The sequence below is a fragment of the Chamaea fasciata genome, unplaced genomic scaffold (genome assembly GCF_029207755.1).
Source record: "Chamaea fasciata isolate MVZ Bird 193981 ecotype frontalis unplaced genomic scaffold, bChaFas1.0.hap1 SCAF_3, whole genome shotgun sequence".
In the NCBI taxonomy this organism is placed as follows: domain Eukaryota; kingdom Metazoa; phylum Chordata; class Aves; order Passeriformes; family Sylviidae; genus Chamaea; species Chamaea fasciata.
Genome location: NW_027094088.1, coordinates 57680238 through 57699625, shown reverse-complemented (window position 1 = coordinate 57699625; position 19388 = coordinate 57680238). Strand labels below are relative to the sequence as shown.

General features: G+C 36.7%; 1 protein-coding gene across 2 annotated transcripts in view; it reads right to left on the bottom strand.

Moving 5' to 3' along the window:
• Positions 1-841: 841 nt before the first annotated feature.
• Positions 842-19388, bottom strand: part of HBS1L (HBS1 like translational GTPase) — a 59837-nt gene continuing 41290 nt past the window's right edge. For both annotated transcript variants that reach the window (XM_066179136.1, XM_066179138.1), the window contains 13 exons: positions 17702-17958; positions 17075-17240; positions 15877-15994; positions 13145-13291; positions 12424-12498; positions 11553-11670; positions 11300-11368; positions 7928-8032; positions 5836-5926; positions 4126-4234; positions 3427-3527; positions 2467-2611; positions 842-1505 (listed from right to left, as the gene is read on the bottom strand). In XM_066179136.1, the coding sequence (XP_066035233.1) occupies positions 1494-1505; positions 2467-2611; positions 3427-3527; positions 4126-4234; positions 5836-5926; positions 7928-8032; positions 11300-11368; positions 11553-11670; positions 12424-12498; positions 13145-13291; positions 15877-15994; positions 17075-17240; positions 17702-17958 (1513 nt within the window). In that variant the 3' untranslated portion in view covers positions 842-1493. The remainder of the gene's footprint in view (positions 1506-2466; positions 2612-3426; positions 3528-4125; positions 4235-5835; positions 5927-7927; positions 8033-11299; positions 11369-11552; positions 11671-12423; positions 12499-13144; positions 13292-15876; positions 15995-17074; positions 17241-17701; positions 17959-19388) is intronic.

Sequence of the window (19388 nt, the reverse complement as noted above, 5' to 3'; positions counted from 1 at the left end):
GGCAGTAACGGTTTTCAGATATTTCGGATACATAAGCTTTACAAAAGTCATTTCCACATAAAGCATTGCTGATACTTCTACAAATATCCATGCAGTCAACAGTACAATTCATCTATGTGGTCAAGCGCAGGTAGCTGCTGAATTGGGGCTAAAGCACCTAAGTGCAAAAAAAGTTATCTACAAAACAAAACAAAAAAAATCATGTAGGAAGAGTAGGTACAGACCATACAGGACTGTAAACTTAATAACAACCATAGCATTTTTGTGTTCTTCACTACTCTGGACACAGCTTTACTTCACTTAACCCCACAGACTGATGCTCTGAAGCGAGTGCTTCAGTTCCTGCCTCCCTCTCCTAACTCTGGGCACAGGTGAATTTTCTCCACTCTGCACTCACATACAGGTCCTGAAATACCTGTGGTCCTCTCAAAATTCCTACCAAATAAACTTCCAAATTATAGTAAAGGGTGTCTGTCCTGAGCTGAAGGTGGTAGAAGGACCCTCCTTTCAGCTGGGAGGTTTCATCTGCCCCAGTGAGGAAAAGCAGGAAGGAGTTAAAGGCATAAGTCAGCACAATTTAGCTTTAGCCAACACCACAAGATTAAACTGTCAGCCTTTGTTCAAAAGAGCACGAAGACTGGATGAAAGAGATGTGTATGCGCAGTGGCTGCACTGAGTAACATGAGAAAAACTGAAATTATTTCTGCAGAAAGCCAAATTGGATACCAGTTTCGCATTCTAACTCATAAGTTTACTCTGAAACTTCTCAGTTATGGTAAGCGAAGAATGATTTAACACAATTTAGGACTGTTTAAATAACAAAAGATGAAGGAGACAAAAATGCTCAGACAAATTCATTTTATTATTCTTACTGTTTAAAAAATAAAATTAGCCAAAGTTGGCACAGCTTCCACTACACAGCAAAGAAAATTTTTTTTTCTTAAATAAATTTTGTGACAGGAAAACAATCCCATGATAATACTACATGCCATTCTCTTGAAAACAAGGTAAATAGTTCTTTTTTTTCCCTGAATATGCATTCAACTCAAACCTAAAAATATTTTAGACCAATAAAGTTACTTTACTGAGTTAATGTGCAGCAAAAAAAGCAATCAAAGAAAATTTGTAAACAATTTATGTCTGGAAGTAAGGAGTTTGTTTCATGGTAATTCATCATCTTTTTCTCTAATTAAACTTTCTAATATTTTTCCAAAAGCTTCTCTAAGGGCTAAATTCCACATGGAGAAACTCAGGAGATTCTTGAGATCAAGAAGTGCAACACTTGCAGTTCCTTGTCAGTTGGCATCTTGTTCTGCAGCAGGAGAGACTGATGAAGGGATCCCCAGATGTCTCACACAATTCGACTTTGGTCACTACCATCTTCTCCCCAGTTAATTGCACTTGTTCCTTCAACTGAAATAATTTCATTCTCATACAGGAGTTTGGATATCTGATTGAATTTTGCTTGGACGGTGGAAATTCTGTCACCACTGTCATTCTTTAATCTAAAAATATAAGCAAATGGAAAAAACCCTACCGTGAATAATTAGGTACTAAGTGTAAAATTATCTCAGTGTTTTTCAGTATTATACAGTTGCGGAAAAAATAATACCTTTTCCACTTAAATTCCCAGAACAAGAAGCAATTCCTAAATAACGTATCAAAGAGGTTATTTAGTCCCTATTCTACAAACATTAGTCTATCCCTAAACATTGCAGACCTAAATAGAATCCTCAACTTAAATTTATGAAAATCCTCAAATTTAACGAAAAATGGATGCAACCCATTCTATTTCCAGATCTTATTTAACACCAGACAGATTTTTAGGAGCATTATACATCCACAAACCCTCTGACTGATCTAGCACATCATTCCTACACATACATGGAGAAAACAGAAACATTCATGCTGTAATTCTAAGTTTTGATTTAAGTTCTCAGTACCAGAACTTGGTTAATTTTACTAAATCATAGCAAGATTTTTTAAGGGGACAGATAGAGGGACATTCATAATTTTTGCTTCTAGTAGAAGATAAAACATTTATGTTTAGCCCCACAGTCTTTGCTTCCTCTCACAAAGGATCAGAAAATATTTTTAGGCATCAGTAAGAATCAAATGTACAACTGTCTTTAATTTTAACAGAAAAAGACATCGGAACCAACCTAGAGATAGCAAAAATGGCCAACACTTCTTATTTACAAACTGCTTCCAGTACAGTCATACTGGCAGATTTCAAAAAGACTGATGTATGTTAACTCAAGCAGAAAGAGGGGAAATTCTAAACAGAGTAACTTTTACTCCTAATGAATTAAACAGAATCATGACAAGTTTTCATCACATCTTGCTGAAGCACTGTCTCTTTATTAGCAGAAAAAATTCACTTTTCAGGCTAGAGGGTGTAAAACAGGCCTTAACCGTAACATCATTCCTCTGCAGTACAGAAGGCCTATTACAAAAATGCCATACCTCTGTAACAACTCCTGCAGCAATAGTGGAACCACTGTAGCGTAACATGAACCTCCCCAGCTCCTTAAAATCTTTGTACAACTCTAGAGCAACAGGTCTTTGAGTTTGTAGTTCTATTAGAGCATTCTGACCTTTAGCCAAGAACCTGCAGGTAAAAAAGGAGAAATCTCTGTTAGAAATGTATGCACACATAAATGAAGGAAAGAATACTGCATAAACGGAAAAAATCATTTTAGAAAGCCCAGAGTATAATTATCAAGCTTTATTTCAAGTATAACCCAAGTCATGAGACTCATTTGCCTGGAGTGTACTTTTTAATAGGGCATCTAAGTTTTCTTCAAAAACTTCCTGGTGCTCACCACAGCATTTAACAAATTGTTTTGAAGCTAATTGTCTCATTAACACCTGTTTTTTTCATGTCAAGTGGAAATAAAGTCTTGTTTCAACCCCTCAACTAAAGAGCCAATTCATTACTTTGTAGAAGTTGGCAACAGTTTCAGCCATGAAATTTCTGGAAAAGGATTATTCTGAAAATGTTGTATGTATCAAATAGCATTTCTAGCCAAATACAGCTTTAAATAACCAGAGGGATGTATGGGAAAACTCCCTAAATTTAACAGTAAGAGAAGAAATACTGTTAAAAAAAAAAATAAAAAAAAAAAGTGAGAGAGAAAAAAAAAAATCCTTTAAGTGAAGGGCTGCTGATCTGGGATTCATTCCCAATTCTGCAAGTGACCTTAGGCCTAAGTCATTGTACTTCTCAGGTGCTCTGCATTTATCAAGAGGGCAGGAGGTTTTACAGTTTGTAAAGCACATTGAAATCCAAACATGAAACCAGCGAAAACAATAAAAGCATATTCTTATAGCACACAATTGATTCATAGTAAAACCTGTTTGATATACTGTGTATTAAACATCAACCCATTTCTTGAGTAATTATTAACTATTCATAACACTTACTTAGGTTTTTTCTTCATCACTTCACCAGTGCTTTTGTGCAGGACACTCAACAGTCTTGTAATAGTAGCAGGTTCACTTACAGTTTGATAGTGTAAAAGCACCTGAAAATATTTTTTGCAGTTATTAAACATCAGTAATCCTAGGTGTTAATAGTTTAAAACATCAGCTTGTTTTAAGACTGATTTTTTTAAACAAACACTTATAAAACTCCTTTAGCAGGAGTGTCTGCCTCACATCCAGTAATTGTTCCTAGTTCCTAAACTTTGTGATCAGGACTGATATGATACAAAGGCCACATTTTATGTCATTATAATGTCACCATAAATACATTTTTCATCCTTTAGTATTTTGCTTTTGCCACCTCAGTGCAGTTCTGTAGCATGAACTGATATTTTATTTATTTTAAAAGATATTTTTCACTTAAGTGCATCATTATATCTCCTACAAGATGAGAGCTTCTAAAGCCTAGCTGTGGTGGAACTCACACTCTCTGAAATGGCTCAGCTATGTATTAAAAGCCAGAAAGAATATGCATAAAGAGCCACAGTAGCCCTTTCTATCCACTTCAAATTACAGAAAAATCAGTTTCCTCTGGCGAGACAGAACCACTTCTGGATGTGTCTCATACTCAGGAGGTCAAACACAGAGAGGAAAAGCCCTGAGCAACCTGCCATGAGCACAGTTTTCACAGAGACTTACAGGAAATCCTTTAGTGATTGGGACCTCAATATTGAAGATGAGAACTCGAGCTCTAAAGCGAGTGCAAACTTTAATGGGTTCCTTGGGATCACAAAATACAGAGCCCACACTACAAGAGAGAACAAAAAAAAAAATTTAAAAATCAAACAAACTGATATCTCTTAACACAGAAGTGTTAAACAATTGTCCTTTTCCAGTGCAGTGATTAAGAGAAGCAAATGACAAGCAACACCACTTCTATATAACCAGGGGATGTAGGTGCATGGATATCCAGGAACACTATATTAAAGCCTGTAACAAAATGCGTTCCTAGACAATTCAACCTTACTTTGTGTGTATGCATGAAGGGCTCTGTCTAGTTCAGTGAACAATTACGTCCATTGCTAATCAGTTTCTGAAAATGTCATTGTTTCCTGTGTGTAGATATTTTTAAGAATTGGACTTTCATTCAGAGATTCAGGGTTTCCGTTCAACAGCATAAAATACTGCAGGGTGTCCAAAATCGCAGAACTGTTGCCTGTAACTCAAATATTTTCTGGATAACAAGGGACCATCATGATCAGGACTCAAAACCTGAGCTTTCAGCAACACTCATTTCCAAAAAATTCTTCATGGAGTCACAAGAAAGCTGCTGCTTTTTACAAGTTGGTAAGTAGACTAGACACAGCTTTTTCACAAGGGCTAGTTTTAGCCATCTGAAATGAAAGGAATATTATTCCCGCACAAAAAAAACATGACGGAAGAGAAAAAAAAGCATGATTAAACATATACATCAAATTCCAACAATTTCAAGGGGACTTGAAAATTCATAGCTTTTCTGGACAACTCTAACAGATCTCCCAATGATGAATGACATCAAGGTAACAAACTGACTCAAGACTTCATTCAGCAACTATAACAAGACTTCCCTCACCCTTTCACCACTGAGAATCCCACCCCACTATGAAATGGGAACACAGAATATCTGTACTTTTCCCTTAAATCAGAGCACAGATTTCAAAAACTATCAATGCAAGGAGATTTTCAAAGAGTAGCTTGAAAGTCTGCTGTCTGAAGTGCAACTGGAATGTAAAAAAGGTGAACAAATTGTGGATCCAATTATCTGGCCTGAACAACAACTGACACTTAAAAAGCTTGAGGCTAATGCTTAGCATGAATCCTACAGACTGGAAAAGACACAAAGAGATTTGCCGCACCTCACTATCAGACCACCCCTTAGCAAAACATTTAGGAAAATAAATCTTACAGGCAGCTAAACGTGTTGAATAAACAGTTTCCATCAGTTCCACTTGTACAGGTTTACTTATTAGTACAAAATGGCAGTTGTTTGCATATGTCCTGTTAGAATGATTGATAATTTGAGAAGTTCTTTAAAATTTTTGTTTTATTTAGCAACATGGGCTGAATTTATTTGGCAATTAAAATGGCCAAGGAGTAGTCTAAAAGAAAAGGGCTTGGAAGGTTACTGGTGTCAGCCCTAGGGCAAAGGATGAAAACTGACAGTATTCTTCTGAGGCTGCCGTTGACATGCAGCAGATGTTTCCAACGTTTGTACATGCAAGCCAGGTGATATGCATCACTTCGGTTTTAAATATCCTGGTAGCCACATCATTCTTCAAGTAAACCGCTGTAATATAGCCCAGTGTAATAGTTATACAGCTTTTCATTAAAAACAAACCGTTACTTAGACTGAAACCCAGTTTTGCTCACTTGATTTTGATGATATCCATGCCGGTCAAAGTGAGACTAACGTGATCTCCTGCTGCAGCCCAATCAACTGGTTCATCGTGCAGTGTGATTCCTGGAAATGAGTAAGAACAGAACCTCACAGTGAAGTACCTAGGTTCTGAGCTACAAACAAACAGCTCTGTTTGGGCCATTTGTGCTTCATCAACCATTACTCATCAATTTTCAGTATGAATGGGTTGAGAGTAAAAGCTTTTTAACTGAGAAGACTGAGGAAGCTTTTCTTTCCCCTTGGTAAGGACTTACTATTCTCTCTCACCACACCCTGCACCATAACATGGCCTTATTCAAGCCAGAGGAGGGGACCTGGCCCTTGTCACCGGCACAGATGACGCAATCCTGAAAATGCTGTAGTACTAATATCTCCATATCTGCCCCACCCATCCTTTGAGGCACACGCACACCCTAGACCGCATCTTTCATATACTTTAATGGTACTGTGTCAACTTTCATTTACCTTAAGTGGGTTTGCTGACTCTTTCATAAAAAAGTGCAACTGAAGCCTTTCATTCGCAACATCGCATCTATTAGAAAGCACCTTTACAAGCAATTTAATTCTGATTTTTATGTATTTTTATTTCTTTAAAAGACAACCTGATGGGTGAGGACAAGACTAGCTCTGATTGAACATCCTGAGGTTTCTGATGGACACCAACAGAGAAAGAAAAAAACCTGGTTTTTTAGAATAACTGCATATATTTATAGGATCTAGTTCTATTTTGCTGCAGATTGTACCTCTTGACTTGCAGATTTGTTCCCAAAACCACTTGCCAGAAACATGCCAGAAAGCACGATTCAACTATAATCATGTTAAGTACCATTTTTTAAGCAGCACTGATAATTATTTGATATATCTGTCATTATCACATAATGAAAGAAATTCAGCCTCTTGAAATCAACTACTTGAATCTCAATGTGTAGACCACCTTAAGTAAATACTGTATACTAAATTAAATTATTACTTCTTTACATTATATAAAAATAGCACATGATTAATGAACTTATATGCCCAACATTCATTTGCATTTCAGTCATAAGAGAGGCAGTACAAAAGAAAAACCACAGAATCATGCTGCTGGAGATACTCAGACAAAATAGATCTTTTTCCATGGTACTTCCTCCACTCCCCACAGAGAGGAGTGACTATAGTGACTACCCAAATTCATCCACATTATTGTAACATTCCTGTGCATGTGAATAATGTGCATAAAATTGTGTAAGTTGATAGATTGAAGAGCTTCCCAAATTAGCACTGAACAAGCTGAGTTTGGAACAAAACAGACAACCAAACCAACACATTGCTGAATTCAGGCTAAATACTTATATAAAAAAAACCTATTCATATCTCAAAGATTCAATTTTTTATTCACTGGTCAATGTAGGAAAATCATAATTTTATCTTTCTATTTGCATATGAAATAAAACCAACTCTGCAGTACAAAGACAGCAAGCTTAATCAGGAAACAGCTAAGCACTTAATGTCTAGTTATTTCTTTTCAGAAATCAAATACATTGAAATTTAAATCAAATTTTCTTCTCTTTTCTGGTTGCTCAAGACAACAATATTCTGAAAGTTTGACATTACGAAAGGATCAGTGACAAACCTTAAAACATCTAACAGGAGCGATGATTTAATTCTCAAGCTTTTTCACAACCAATCCATAAGATTAATTTCTAAAGGTTGTTCAACATCCTCACACTTCTTAACAGCAGAAACACTCCACAGTAAAGCTGAATAGTAATGATTCCTGTACTGAATATCTTTATAGACATTGCTGGAACTCAAATGCTATTACAGGCTCTTCATAAAGCAATGTCAAAAGCCACAAGGCTATAACATTTGGATTATCTGATACAGTAAAAAAAAGGCAAGCAAGATTTCACATACTCTTCACAGACATATTTATACAGACACAGTCACATCTAAAGAAATTCGTTTTATGCTTTCACAATTTATGTTTGACAGTTAGTATCAGTTTGACAGTCTGTTACCATTTCAGTAACTGTTTCTAGCCCAGTATTGACCTGAAAGTAAACACGCTTCTGAAGACTGTACCTTTTGCAGTGCAAGTTTCATTGGGAGGCATTGCCAGAAGTCGTTCTCCAACCTGAATAAAGCCTGCTTCTATTTTACCAGTCACACAAAATCCTGAACCTTGGTCTGTAATAAACACAGTGACAATTTCAAAAAACTTCATAATACAGTCAGTTTCCCATCAGAAGCTAGTCCTTCACCAATTCATAGACAAGTTTTAACAGAATTAAGATTTTTTTCCTTCTCAGCAGTGTTCAGTACTTGCAAGTTAGCCAGCTGTGCATCATAATGAAAATGAAACATTAAATTCAAAACCTCTAGATCTTATGTTTTTCAGAACTAAGGAAGAAATGTTCTTCTTTAAACAAATGTAGGTACATAAAGCAATATTTTTTCGTTTTTTCAATATTAGAGTAAGTCCCTTAATTTCTAGCAATATTATTTAATTCAGCAGTTTCTCGCTATAATTACAGATAAAAGGAAAATGAAAGACATCTCATAATAATTCTTATGCATACAGGTGCAATTCCTATGCCATTTACTGTTTAACTGAGTCAGAATCCTACATACTCTGTCTATATATTACTTTTACTCCTGGAAAAGTCAAAGAATGATGCAGTTTTATTTAATATGAAAAACTATTATAACTGGAAATGATTTGAGTATTTCTGAAGAGAAGATCAGCAAAGTTTTCGTCTTCAATGTCCTAGCAGTCTGTTCATCATTTGAATGATATGCCAGTTACTTTCCACAGATATGCTACACATGCACATTTATGCACATACACCTTAAGAAATGTCTCATCATCTTAGCATATGTTCCCAGGTGTGTTCAAAAAGAACTCTCTGAACTGATTCTACAATGACATTTTCAGTATCCACACAAACAACAAATTATCTTTTGCTGAACATCAGAATTCGGCAATATAAGCAAGCATCTTAGTATTTTGTGTCTCACATTAAATTAAAAGCTGAATTTAAAAGAACAAATTGATCTCAAGATCTGAGGTCACTTGCTACTGTCCTGCTCTTTGCATTCATCACAGATACCGATGAATGCTTCTGTGTAATGAATGATTCCATCTTTCTATTTGGAAAAATATTACCAGTATGCCTGCATGCTAATTTTCCTCTATTCATTCCAGCAAATGAGATGAAACACAGACAATGAACAGATGACATCAAATGTCAAACATAAAACTATCAAAGCTGGTACTGGCTAGAAAAAGAATACCCAAGTCAGGTTACAGACACCACCTCAACATGGTACACAAAATAACCTGAAATTGGCTTTGCAAGCACTTGTGGCAACCAGAAACATGAACTGATTCCAGGTTCTCAACCACTCCCAAGCACAAGAGAACCATTTATCTTTTGTTCACAACACTGCCAGGTCTGGCTTGGTAAACCATCATGGCCTTTGAAGCTCCACCAACTCCCACGCTGATTGCTTCCCAAAAAGTGTCAAGTTCCTTCAGTTCCCCCTGAAATTAGTGCATGTGCAAAATGGACAGCGGGGGACAGAATCAGGGCATAAAAAATGGCCCAATTTCTCTGCATCATGGTATTTGGGTTCTGCCAGGACACGTTCTTTGTCCTCAGGATTTGGTTGGTGGACAAGGTATTTTAGGGTCAGATCAGTCATACCCCAGACAGAATTACAATATGGTAAGTGGGGACTGATGCAGCAGTGAAGGGATTTACTGAGACCTCTCAGATCGGGAGACAGTTTGCCTGGAGAAAATGAATATTACAAGGACTGTGGAAGATAACAGCTAAAGCTGGCTGAGGCATATGAATCATATATGTGAGCAGCCTTAATAGAGAAAGGGGTTTTCCAAACTATGTAGAAGTACACTCAGCACTCTCACTTTTTAACACACTTCTATGGACAGCGCCTCCTGAGCATGCACAGGTACTGGAACAGAGCTGATAACAACTGTTGCCTCATGTACTTCTATCTGCAGCTACTTCCTCTGGTGGCATCAAAATTAATTAACTTTTGAGGTCATACCATAAGAAAAAATAGTCTAAAAAAAACACCTAAAAGGCCACATTTAGTGATAAACCCTCTATATGTAAATTGAGACCCTTCCAAAGTCATTATTTTTTTGCATACTTTAGTAAAATAGATGTAGTCAAAATTGTTTATTTTTTGAAACTTTGCTCAACCCAAAAATGATTATTGGCAGCTGAAAAGTTGTGATATTATTTTGAAAGATATCAATCAATAATCCTAACACACTTTCCTACAGCTCATGAAATTAAAGAAGAAAAAATAAACCCAGAGATGGCATAGATGACAAAACCAGTTGTATCACACTAGGGTAAATTCCCACACAAGTTTTCAATATTCAGCATTATGGCTTAAGTAAAATCAGCTAACCAATGGCATGCACAGCATCTAGTGTTTTCTCAAAGGTCCACATGAAAATTGCACAAACCTGGTATTTCCAGGTTTATACTATTTACAATCAGTATTTTGATCCGATTTTTTTTACCTCCCCTATAAACACCCTAAATAGAAAGCAAAATTTCTTAAAATAAGAATTTTAATAATCATATTTTATTAAAAATATTTACAACAGCTCAAATCATACTGTCATTGATACTGCAACATTTCTCAAGGGACCTACAGAACATTTCAAATGTGATGAGTCTAGAAGCCTTATTTCTTCTAAGTTATCTGCAATTGTAAATGACTAAATGGAAAAAAAAAAAAAAAGATCAAGTTTACCATGAAAATCTTACAGGCTCAAGGCAGTCTATTTTTGCCAGACAATCAAAATAAGAACTGATTATAGTCCTTGCTGTTAGACAATCAAAATAAGAACTGATTATAGTCCTTGCTGTTCCCATCTTTATTAATGTTAGGAAATAGCTCACTGCCTTAAATCCTTGGCTGCTTGTAACAGTCTCACCACCACCACCATTTTCTTCCACCACACCTACCCCAATTCTTATACAAAAATAAAGGAATGTATCATTATTCAGAGCTACAACAATTAACAGAAAAGGAACAAGACAAACTTGTTTAAAATCTAGAACTGGAAAGCAAAAGAGCCCAAAGCCACCCTCATAAAAAGTTTGAGAAATATTGATTTAGTCCAGCAGAACCAGTTTGGGAAAGTCCCACACTCTATTCCACAGAACCATGAATTCATTACACCAACAAATAACTGGTCACGCAGATTGGCTTCCTCAATTATTTTTCCAGTGTGTTTCACCTTCAGCAGTACTATTTAAAATTTGGCAAGGAATAGTACCTGAAAATGTACTATCCTGGTCCAGGACTACACATGAAGTTTCAACTTTAAGTCTTATTTTGACAGTGTTTTTTAGCAATTGTGTTAAATATCACTGAAATTATGGTAAAAATATAAAAACAACAAACCTTTAAAAACATCAGCAACACACAGTCTAAAAGGTTTATCCACTGATCTCTGTGGTGGCTTGAAAGAATCTGCAAATAAATTGATAAGATTTTTTAGAATGTCTGTATGTAATAACTATCTCAGCAACTTCTCAGTTAGAGAAATTAATTATGTTGCATTCCAATGACTTTGTCTCACATTTTCCCCAAAACAAAAGTCTTAACAAACACAGGACTAAGATGTATTATTTTAAATGAGGAAAATTGTACATACCAATTTGCTCTAACAAACAGTTTCCTTTATACCATTGTGTGAGGTCACTTGACTGACCCCTTGTGACTAGATTTTCACCGCCAAGGCCACTTGTTGGGATATAAGCCACATCTGATTCCTAACAAACAAAACAAACAGATATGAAGCATACATTAACAACAGTATCTCCTAGCAAAAGCAAGAGGTCCATTTTTACAATGTTACGCATCTAAACTTTAAAAGAATAGTTGTCACATTCATATTTCCCCTGGAGAAGGCAGGTTACTCAGTGGATCCATTTCCTTTGTGGTTACCTCTTGCCTGATCACTCTGCTCCAACAAAGAGTTGGAGATACCTAAATATGATTGTATCAATGCTGATAACTAGAAACGGAGTTCAGGTAACAAACTCCTCCATGTTTGACAGGCAAAACTTTGGTTTGAATTGCTGCTTTATGCATAGGGATTGCAGGAAGACCACAGCCAGTTCAAATGAACAGTAGTTGGAACTGAGAAAACACAAGAGGAATGTTCTCATGAGCTCATAATCCACACTGACACCTGCTCCAGTATAAAATCCTCTACTGTCATTCACGTAATCCTGAACATTAAGACAGACCATTCTTGGTCTCATCTGCTTTGTAGACAACAATCCCAAGAAACTACAAGTCATCTGAGTACCCCAAAGATTCAACAGACCTAAGCAAAGATAATAACACAGAGTATTAAAGTAGTGACTACCCTTATGTAGGGCAAAACCTCACCCTACCAGGAAGAAAAGGAATATGCTACACTATGTGCAGAAAAGTGACACAAAATAACCTGACTGTAGGAAAAGCTCATCCCACCCAAATGCTTGGACAAAGCAACAAAGGCCCCACAAATATATTACCTTAAAGCCAGCTTGCTTAAGAAATTGGCCAAGCTTACTCGTAATTTCCTGAAATCTTTCCTGTTGCCAATTGACCTAAAACAAAGCACAGATTATAATACGATAATAAAATGATAGATTTTTAACCATGACTTGAACATACAGCTGCATGTCATCAATTCTGTAGTAGAAACAGATGTGTATTTATAAACATGAGATTTCCAGGTGCATTGATACTTGAATATATAAGAGCATACAAATTATCAATAACTGATCACAAACAACACATCACCAAATTGCAAGCCCTTTTCATTCCAACAGTAACCTTTTTTTTAAGTTTACACAAAATTCAGATTCAGCAAGATATATTCAACAGAGTAGTAACTTAAAACATAAATAGCAATCTTTAACACACTACACATTTAAATAGAACTATTGAGGTCTTCACCTGAATGACCACTAAGATGACCTTACAGATGCCACTATGATAACTGCTATGTGAGATTTCCACAAGTACAAAAGGGATTCCTGCTCATTTTAGCACCAAAATTAACCTTCTGTGTACTTGGAAAATACACCCATAAATAAAAAGAATGGCATAGTAAAGTCTAAACATAAGGGACAGAGCTGTAAAGCAAAGAAACATTGTTTTGCTATTAGTTTCACAATACTGATCCTTAAACTGAATAACCACAAATCTAGACAGAAGCCCCCCACTTAAATGAAGAAACTAAACGTGTACCTGGTCCATTTTATTGACTGCAACAGCCAACTGTGTCACTCCAAGAGAGCGCACTAATAATCCATGTTCTCGAGTTTGTCCACCCGTCTCAAACCCTGCCTCAAATTCTCCTCTGCTGGCATCCACAACCAAAACTGCCACATCAGCCTACATAATAAGAAAAAAAAAAAAATCAAAGTGGTTAAGAGGTGGAAATAATCTGGGTAAATACCTCAATCATAACATTTCACACAAAACGTACTTTACACAGAAGGAATCCTGATGTCCTCCAAATGTAATTGAAACTGCTCGGTCCCATCTGTATCATACTCACTTTGGTGAGATATCATGGCATTATGCCATCTTATGTCATAAGCCAGTACCTCCTGGTTAAACATAGGATAACTGCTGGTTTGGGGAACCTGTCCCCTTTAATCTACCCACTGTGGACATTGCACACACAGACCTAAACATAAGCAGCCTATGCTCAGAAGATTTAGAACACAATGTAGGAGCACAATGTCCAGTTCTTCCTGCCTGAGTCTGTACACCTTCTTAGTGAGATGCTGCAAAAATTACAAACAAAACACCACACTATACAACTGAGACAACCAGTTGTACTGTACAGTAGATTGTATGCTGCATATGAATGCTTCACAGTCCACTCAACACACTGGAGCATGCCAAAATCACAAGGCGGCAAAGACAAAGTAGCCTATTTTACCACCTAGACAAAACCCTCTGCCAAAGCATTAAGAGCTTTTGTGCAGTCTACAGCATTGCACAAAAGTCAGCTTGTAAGCACTGGGAAAAACACAGATCTTGCTGTTAGCCTTAAATGCTGCTAATATTTCTTGTACTTTTCCTGCTTTGGTAAGTAACTGGCAGTTAGATCATCATCGTGCACTGAGTGATGGCAACAGACGTGAACAACAAACGTACTGGTGTCAACAGGCAGGTGTAAGAGGACTGAGGAAATGAACGTAATAGAAAGAGAAAGAAAACGTGGTATTTTCTCCCTTTCCTTAAATGCTTACACTTCAGAATTCTAGGAAAAGAAACACCATCCTGACTCTGAACTTCCCTCGCCTTGTCCTAGGCATGAAATCCCCACAGCTCAGAGATGGTGGGATTGTGAGGATGGGAAAAGGATGACTCATGAATTTCCTCAGAGCTCCTAGACTCAGAAGTGCATTGCAGTGAACTTCTTCAAAAGAAAGAAATCCTGCATTTTCTAAATTATAAATTATAAAAACAGTACCTCAGGACTTACTGAATGTGTATCAAAGGCCAGATGCTGGCCTTGATAAGTCTGATTTGCATTTTGCTACCAGCAGCTGGGGATTCACCTCCTAACAGTATTCTCCACAATTAAAAGGCACAAAAGCCATTTCCAGCTATTGCTTCAGCACTGAGCCTACTCTAACAGGGAACAGAAAGTTGCAGTTTCAGTGATTCCTTAACAGGCTCCAGAACAGACCAGGCCCTCATCACCCTGAGAGCTGGAACACAGAGATACCAAGCTTTATTCAGTTAGCCCTGTCTTCTGTTGAACTGATACAATTGCAGGGGGATCTGCAACTCTTTCCTTAATATTTCTGCCTGTGTAATTTTTCCCCGAAAAGAAAAAACTATTTAAACAACTATTGTAAAGAAATACCACATCTGAGTCAATATTTGCCACCACTTTGAAACTATTCACTTCTAATTTTAAAACTCGTAAGATTGCAACAACACGTATTTCACCACATATAGACGGCTGTATAAGCACTATACCATAATTTCCAAACTTCTGACTATTCTGCAGCCTAACCACTGGGTCATAAGGTCTGAATTCTCACCCAGGGTCTTCTTCAGAGCTAACACAGAACTTGGATAAACCAGTCTCCCTATAGTGCAGTTCTCTATCTGTACGATCATACCAGAAGTACTCATCCAAGTACTCAAGAAAGATCTTAAGATATAACCCGTATTTCAGACAGTTATGATATACACAAAGCAAAAACATATACACAGCTTAGCTTTAAAAAAAAAATTAAATCTCTGGTTTGGAGAATCAGTTTTATTATTTAAAGAAGAGTGCCTTCAAGTGAAAAAAAAAAATCATTCCTATTTATGCCATGTAACCATGTTATTTTCCCCCCACCTCTGAGGTATTATTTCCACAAATAACTAATCTATAGAAGACTAGTAAGTGCCATAGTGAAGTCAATGGGTACTGTCCAATGCTTTCGACTTCACCGACTGTTCCTAAGAAAAGTGGCATGCAGTCTCCGCAAATATCCTCCTGACAAGATAGATGCATCCTGTATAAACTGTTATCTGTTTTCTCATCTCCTAAAAAATACACTGTAAAGCAGAAAAATGTGTTTTGCTTGACCTATAAATCCTTTTTCTTTACGTTCAAAATCACTTAAAATCTTAACCTACAACAAGACTTTCACTGAACTACTCACTGAGTAAACATATACCACATCTGAATAGCATTCAAAGCTCAAATATGATTTTATCAAACTGCAACTACTAAATTACTTGTTTAATAAGACCCTCCTCACAAACATTAGCATCAAAAAAGCAACTACCTTTAATGTTTAACAAACACATTTTAAGTTTAGAAAACGCAAAGATAGGTTAACGCTATCAGTGATTCCATTGCAGTTCATCTTAGATTTTAAAAGAAAAAAAAAAAAAAAACAATTTAAGAAGTTACAAGTAATACTGATCTTGGAAAAAGCATTTTAGACCATCTTTACCTGTGCAGCTCCTGTGATCATATTTGGAATGAAGTCTTTGTGGCCTGGAGCATCCATCAGTGTAATTACTTTAGTTGGTGTCTCGAATTTGGTCATACCCACATCCATTGTCACCCCCCTTAAACAAAGCATATATGCAATGCACCATTAAAATTGCTTTAAAACTTCACAGAGATAAAAAGTAAACTATTAAAAACACAACCATGAAATTATACACTTCATACCTTCCACTGATTTAGCTTTCACCATAGGGATACCTGCATGTTGGAAGAGCAGACCTCTAGAGCTGCCTTCTAGTAAACCCAGCGGTGAAGAAAAAGCCCCAGAATTTCCAGTACTACCATGCACCCATAGACTGTGTCCCAACAAGCACAGCGAGAACACGAAAACTGAACTGCGTATTTAAATCCCTACTAATTATACTTTTGATATTTAGTTCTTCAGAAAAAGGTGTCAGAGAAACATAGCTGAGTTTAAAAAAAAAAAATAGGTAGTATAGGACTATAGAGATACACAAAGATCCACAGGCAGAACTCCTGATTACCAAGGAAGGATCGCACTCAGTTCCACTCAGTCGAGATGGACTCAGTTCCACATCTCGCTAACCTCCACATGTTCTGCATGACACACAGGATAGGACCCATTTCATCAAATGCAAACGCCTACTGTAAACATGTCTGTATCTGGGTTAGTCATCTGCATCTCCCTTTACCGACAATCAAGACAGACTAGAATTTTCAAGGGACAAAACATCTTGCAGTAGCAGATACTTTTAGTATGCTACTTCCAATCACCAAAAAATCCCAACAACAAAACAAGCCCCTAAAAATCCCAAACATTTACAGATGACTCCAGAAAGTTTGGGGTTTTTTTAAAAATAAAAAACTCAGAGCAAAGAGAAAACAGAATCAATCAAAAACACCAATTTAGAAAACTCACTTCTTCAATATAAAAATGTAATTTAAGTTTCATATCTCAAATTAATAAAGGCCTTTCATAGCATACAAGCTATAATTGCTAATTATAGCATACAAATATAATTGTTAATTTCATTAATTTGTAGATTTTATTCTAAAAGTAATGTAAGTCACACGTGATGAACTGACATTTCAAGGCTTAGTTTATCAGACGAGTATTTTCTAAAAAATGCTGTTCTTTCACAGAAAAAAAGGTAACTCCCATCCAAATGTATTTCTACCTTTCTCTTTCTTCACCAGTTTCATCCAAGACCCATGCATAGGCAAATGAAGCTTTACCAGCCTTTTTAGATTCCTGTTCGTATTTGTGCATAGTTCTTTTGTTCACATTTCCCAAAAGGTAGAGCAAATGACCCATTAAAGTACTTTTGCCTGCATCAACGTGTCCTGTGGAAGCAAGTAAATATTACAGCAATTTTATTCATTTATACGATTTAGTTACAGCACAACAAATATCCTAAACATATGAACATCACATGCACTGACAATGCTTCTGTAATCCACAGAACTTCATAATCCTATGAGACAGAGACACAGGAAGACAGTTTACTGTAACAGCCAGATAGCATGACAGCCATAGAGCACCTCCAAATTCATGCTAAAAAGAACACACTGCAACAATGAAACCAAACCAAGCATGCTCTGTATGCTTAAAGGGACGCTAAGTCAACCTCACTGTCCAAGTCAAAGACATCTGAATGCACTCCCTCCAAAAAATGCAGATGCAACTGAAAACAGTAAGAGATTTCCCTGGACTGAGGACAGTTTTGCTTCTGTATCACTTCTAGATTCAATCAATACAGTTTTTAAACTTTATATTTGTCAGAAAAGTAATTTAACAGTATTACCTATTACCACCAAATTCAGCAGTTGCTTTCCTCCTTGTCTCTTCTCCAACTCTGCTTTCACATCTATTTGTGGTCTTGCCTTGCTTGACTTTTTTGCTGGAGTAGGCACCATATTCTGCTCTTCTGAAACCTGCACTACTTGGGGCAAAAGAGTAGATTTTGAGACAGCCTCAAGTACCCCAGAAGCTGCACTGGCATCTTCAGGTAAAAGTCCTTTCTGAGGTGTATTAGGGTGGCCATTTTCCTCAGCAAGCGCACTAGGGGAAAAAAGAAAACACAAAGAATGCAAATGGCAAAGAAGACATAGAACTAGGGGACAGAAATTACACTATCATGTAAGCCCCAAGGAGTATGTGATAAGCCCATTAAGGTGAAACTGATAAGCAGCTGGATAAAAACTGCACAGATACCAGCTCTAAATATCTCGTCTGAAAAGCGCTGTTGACAAAAGCAAGATAAGAAGAAATCTTGTAAAACAGATGAAACAGATAAACAACCTTTCCATAGACTCTTCCTTTAACAGGAAAGGACAATTATGCAGAACAACCACCGAGCAGGTTCCTCTGAACTAAGAGCCCAAGTCAACTTTGAAGCACAGAGCCTGAAACAGTTTCCACATACAGTGCCATTACTACAGCTGAACTTAGTAACGTTTTATTGTGAGAACAGCAATATAACATAAAAGGTTGATATTAAGCACATGTAAGCTGCAATTTAAAGTGCAATGCTTATACAGAACTATAACAGATAAGATTTATCAGTATTGAAAAAATTTGTTCCATGCATCAAACAAGGCACCCAGGACTAAAGAGATGTGGACTCTCAAACTCTGTTTTACTAACACCCTGTTCTCCCACAAATCACCACACTAATCCTAATGGTAAATAATCCTAAATATATTATTTTCTTACACCCTCTCTTTTTATCTCCATTTTGAAAATGAACATATTTTTCTGACTTACACAAGCTTTCTGAGAATGTACAATATTATTCTTTACCTGTCACAGCAAAGATGATCGCTAAAAACAAACATTAAGTAACATTTTAAAGACAGCAAAAGCTTTCTTACTGCCTGACAGAGCTGCATGGTGAAGCACGGTCTGCCAACATTCTACCAAATATCAATATAGCAAATGTCAATACACAAACCACTGATTATACAGTAAAATAAAAATCCCTTCGGAACACCGCATTTAAAATTTTATCCAAGGGGAAGAAGCTTCTTCCCCTGGAAAATTGAAAATCTGGTCAAGCTCAGTATCATCCATGCTGCAGACTGCTTTCTCTGGAACAGGTTCATGCAGGCTCTCAGAGTCAAGTGTTTCCACATCCACAGTGAAATCTTCACTCTCTACTTTCTGTTTACATGCCACAATTAACTACCCAGTTTTAATCTTTTCAACTTCTACAAAGAAAACTATTTGTTTTGGTACTTCAGAATCCCACACTGTGACATCTCAGCTTTTATTTGACATTACTTCTCATTTTCTGTCTGCGTAGGAGTATTTGCATTGCATTAGTCCCTTTCCATTACACAGATCTCATGGAACAATACAGTCTAAACATGTTAGTCTACTAAACAAAGCTATTGAAGAGTTATGATCTAAAAAATTAAACATAAATGCTCAGATCAAACGCAAACTTAGCCTCCCATTACAACACTAAGTAAGATGGGACATTTTATGGC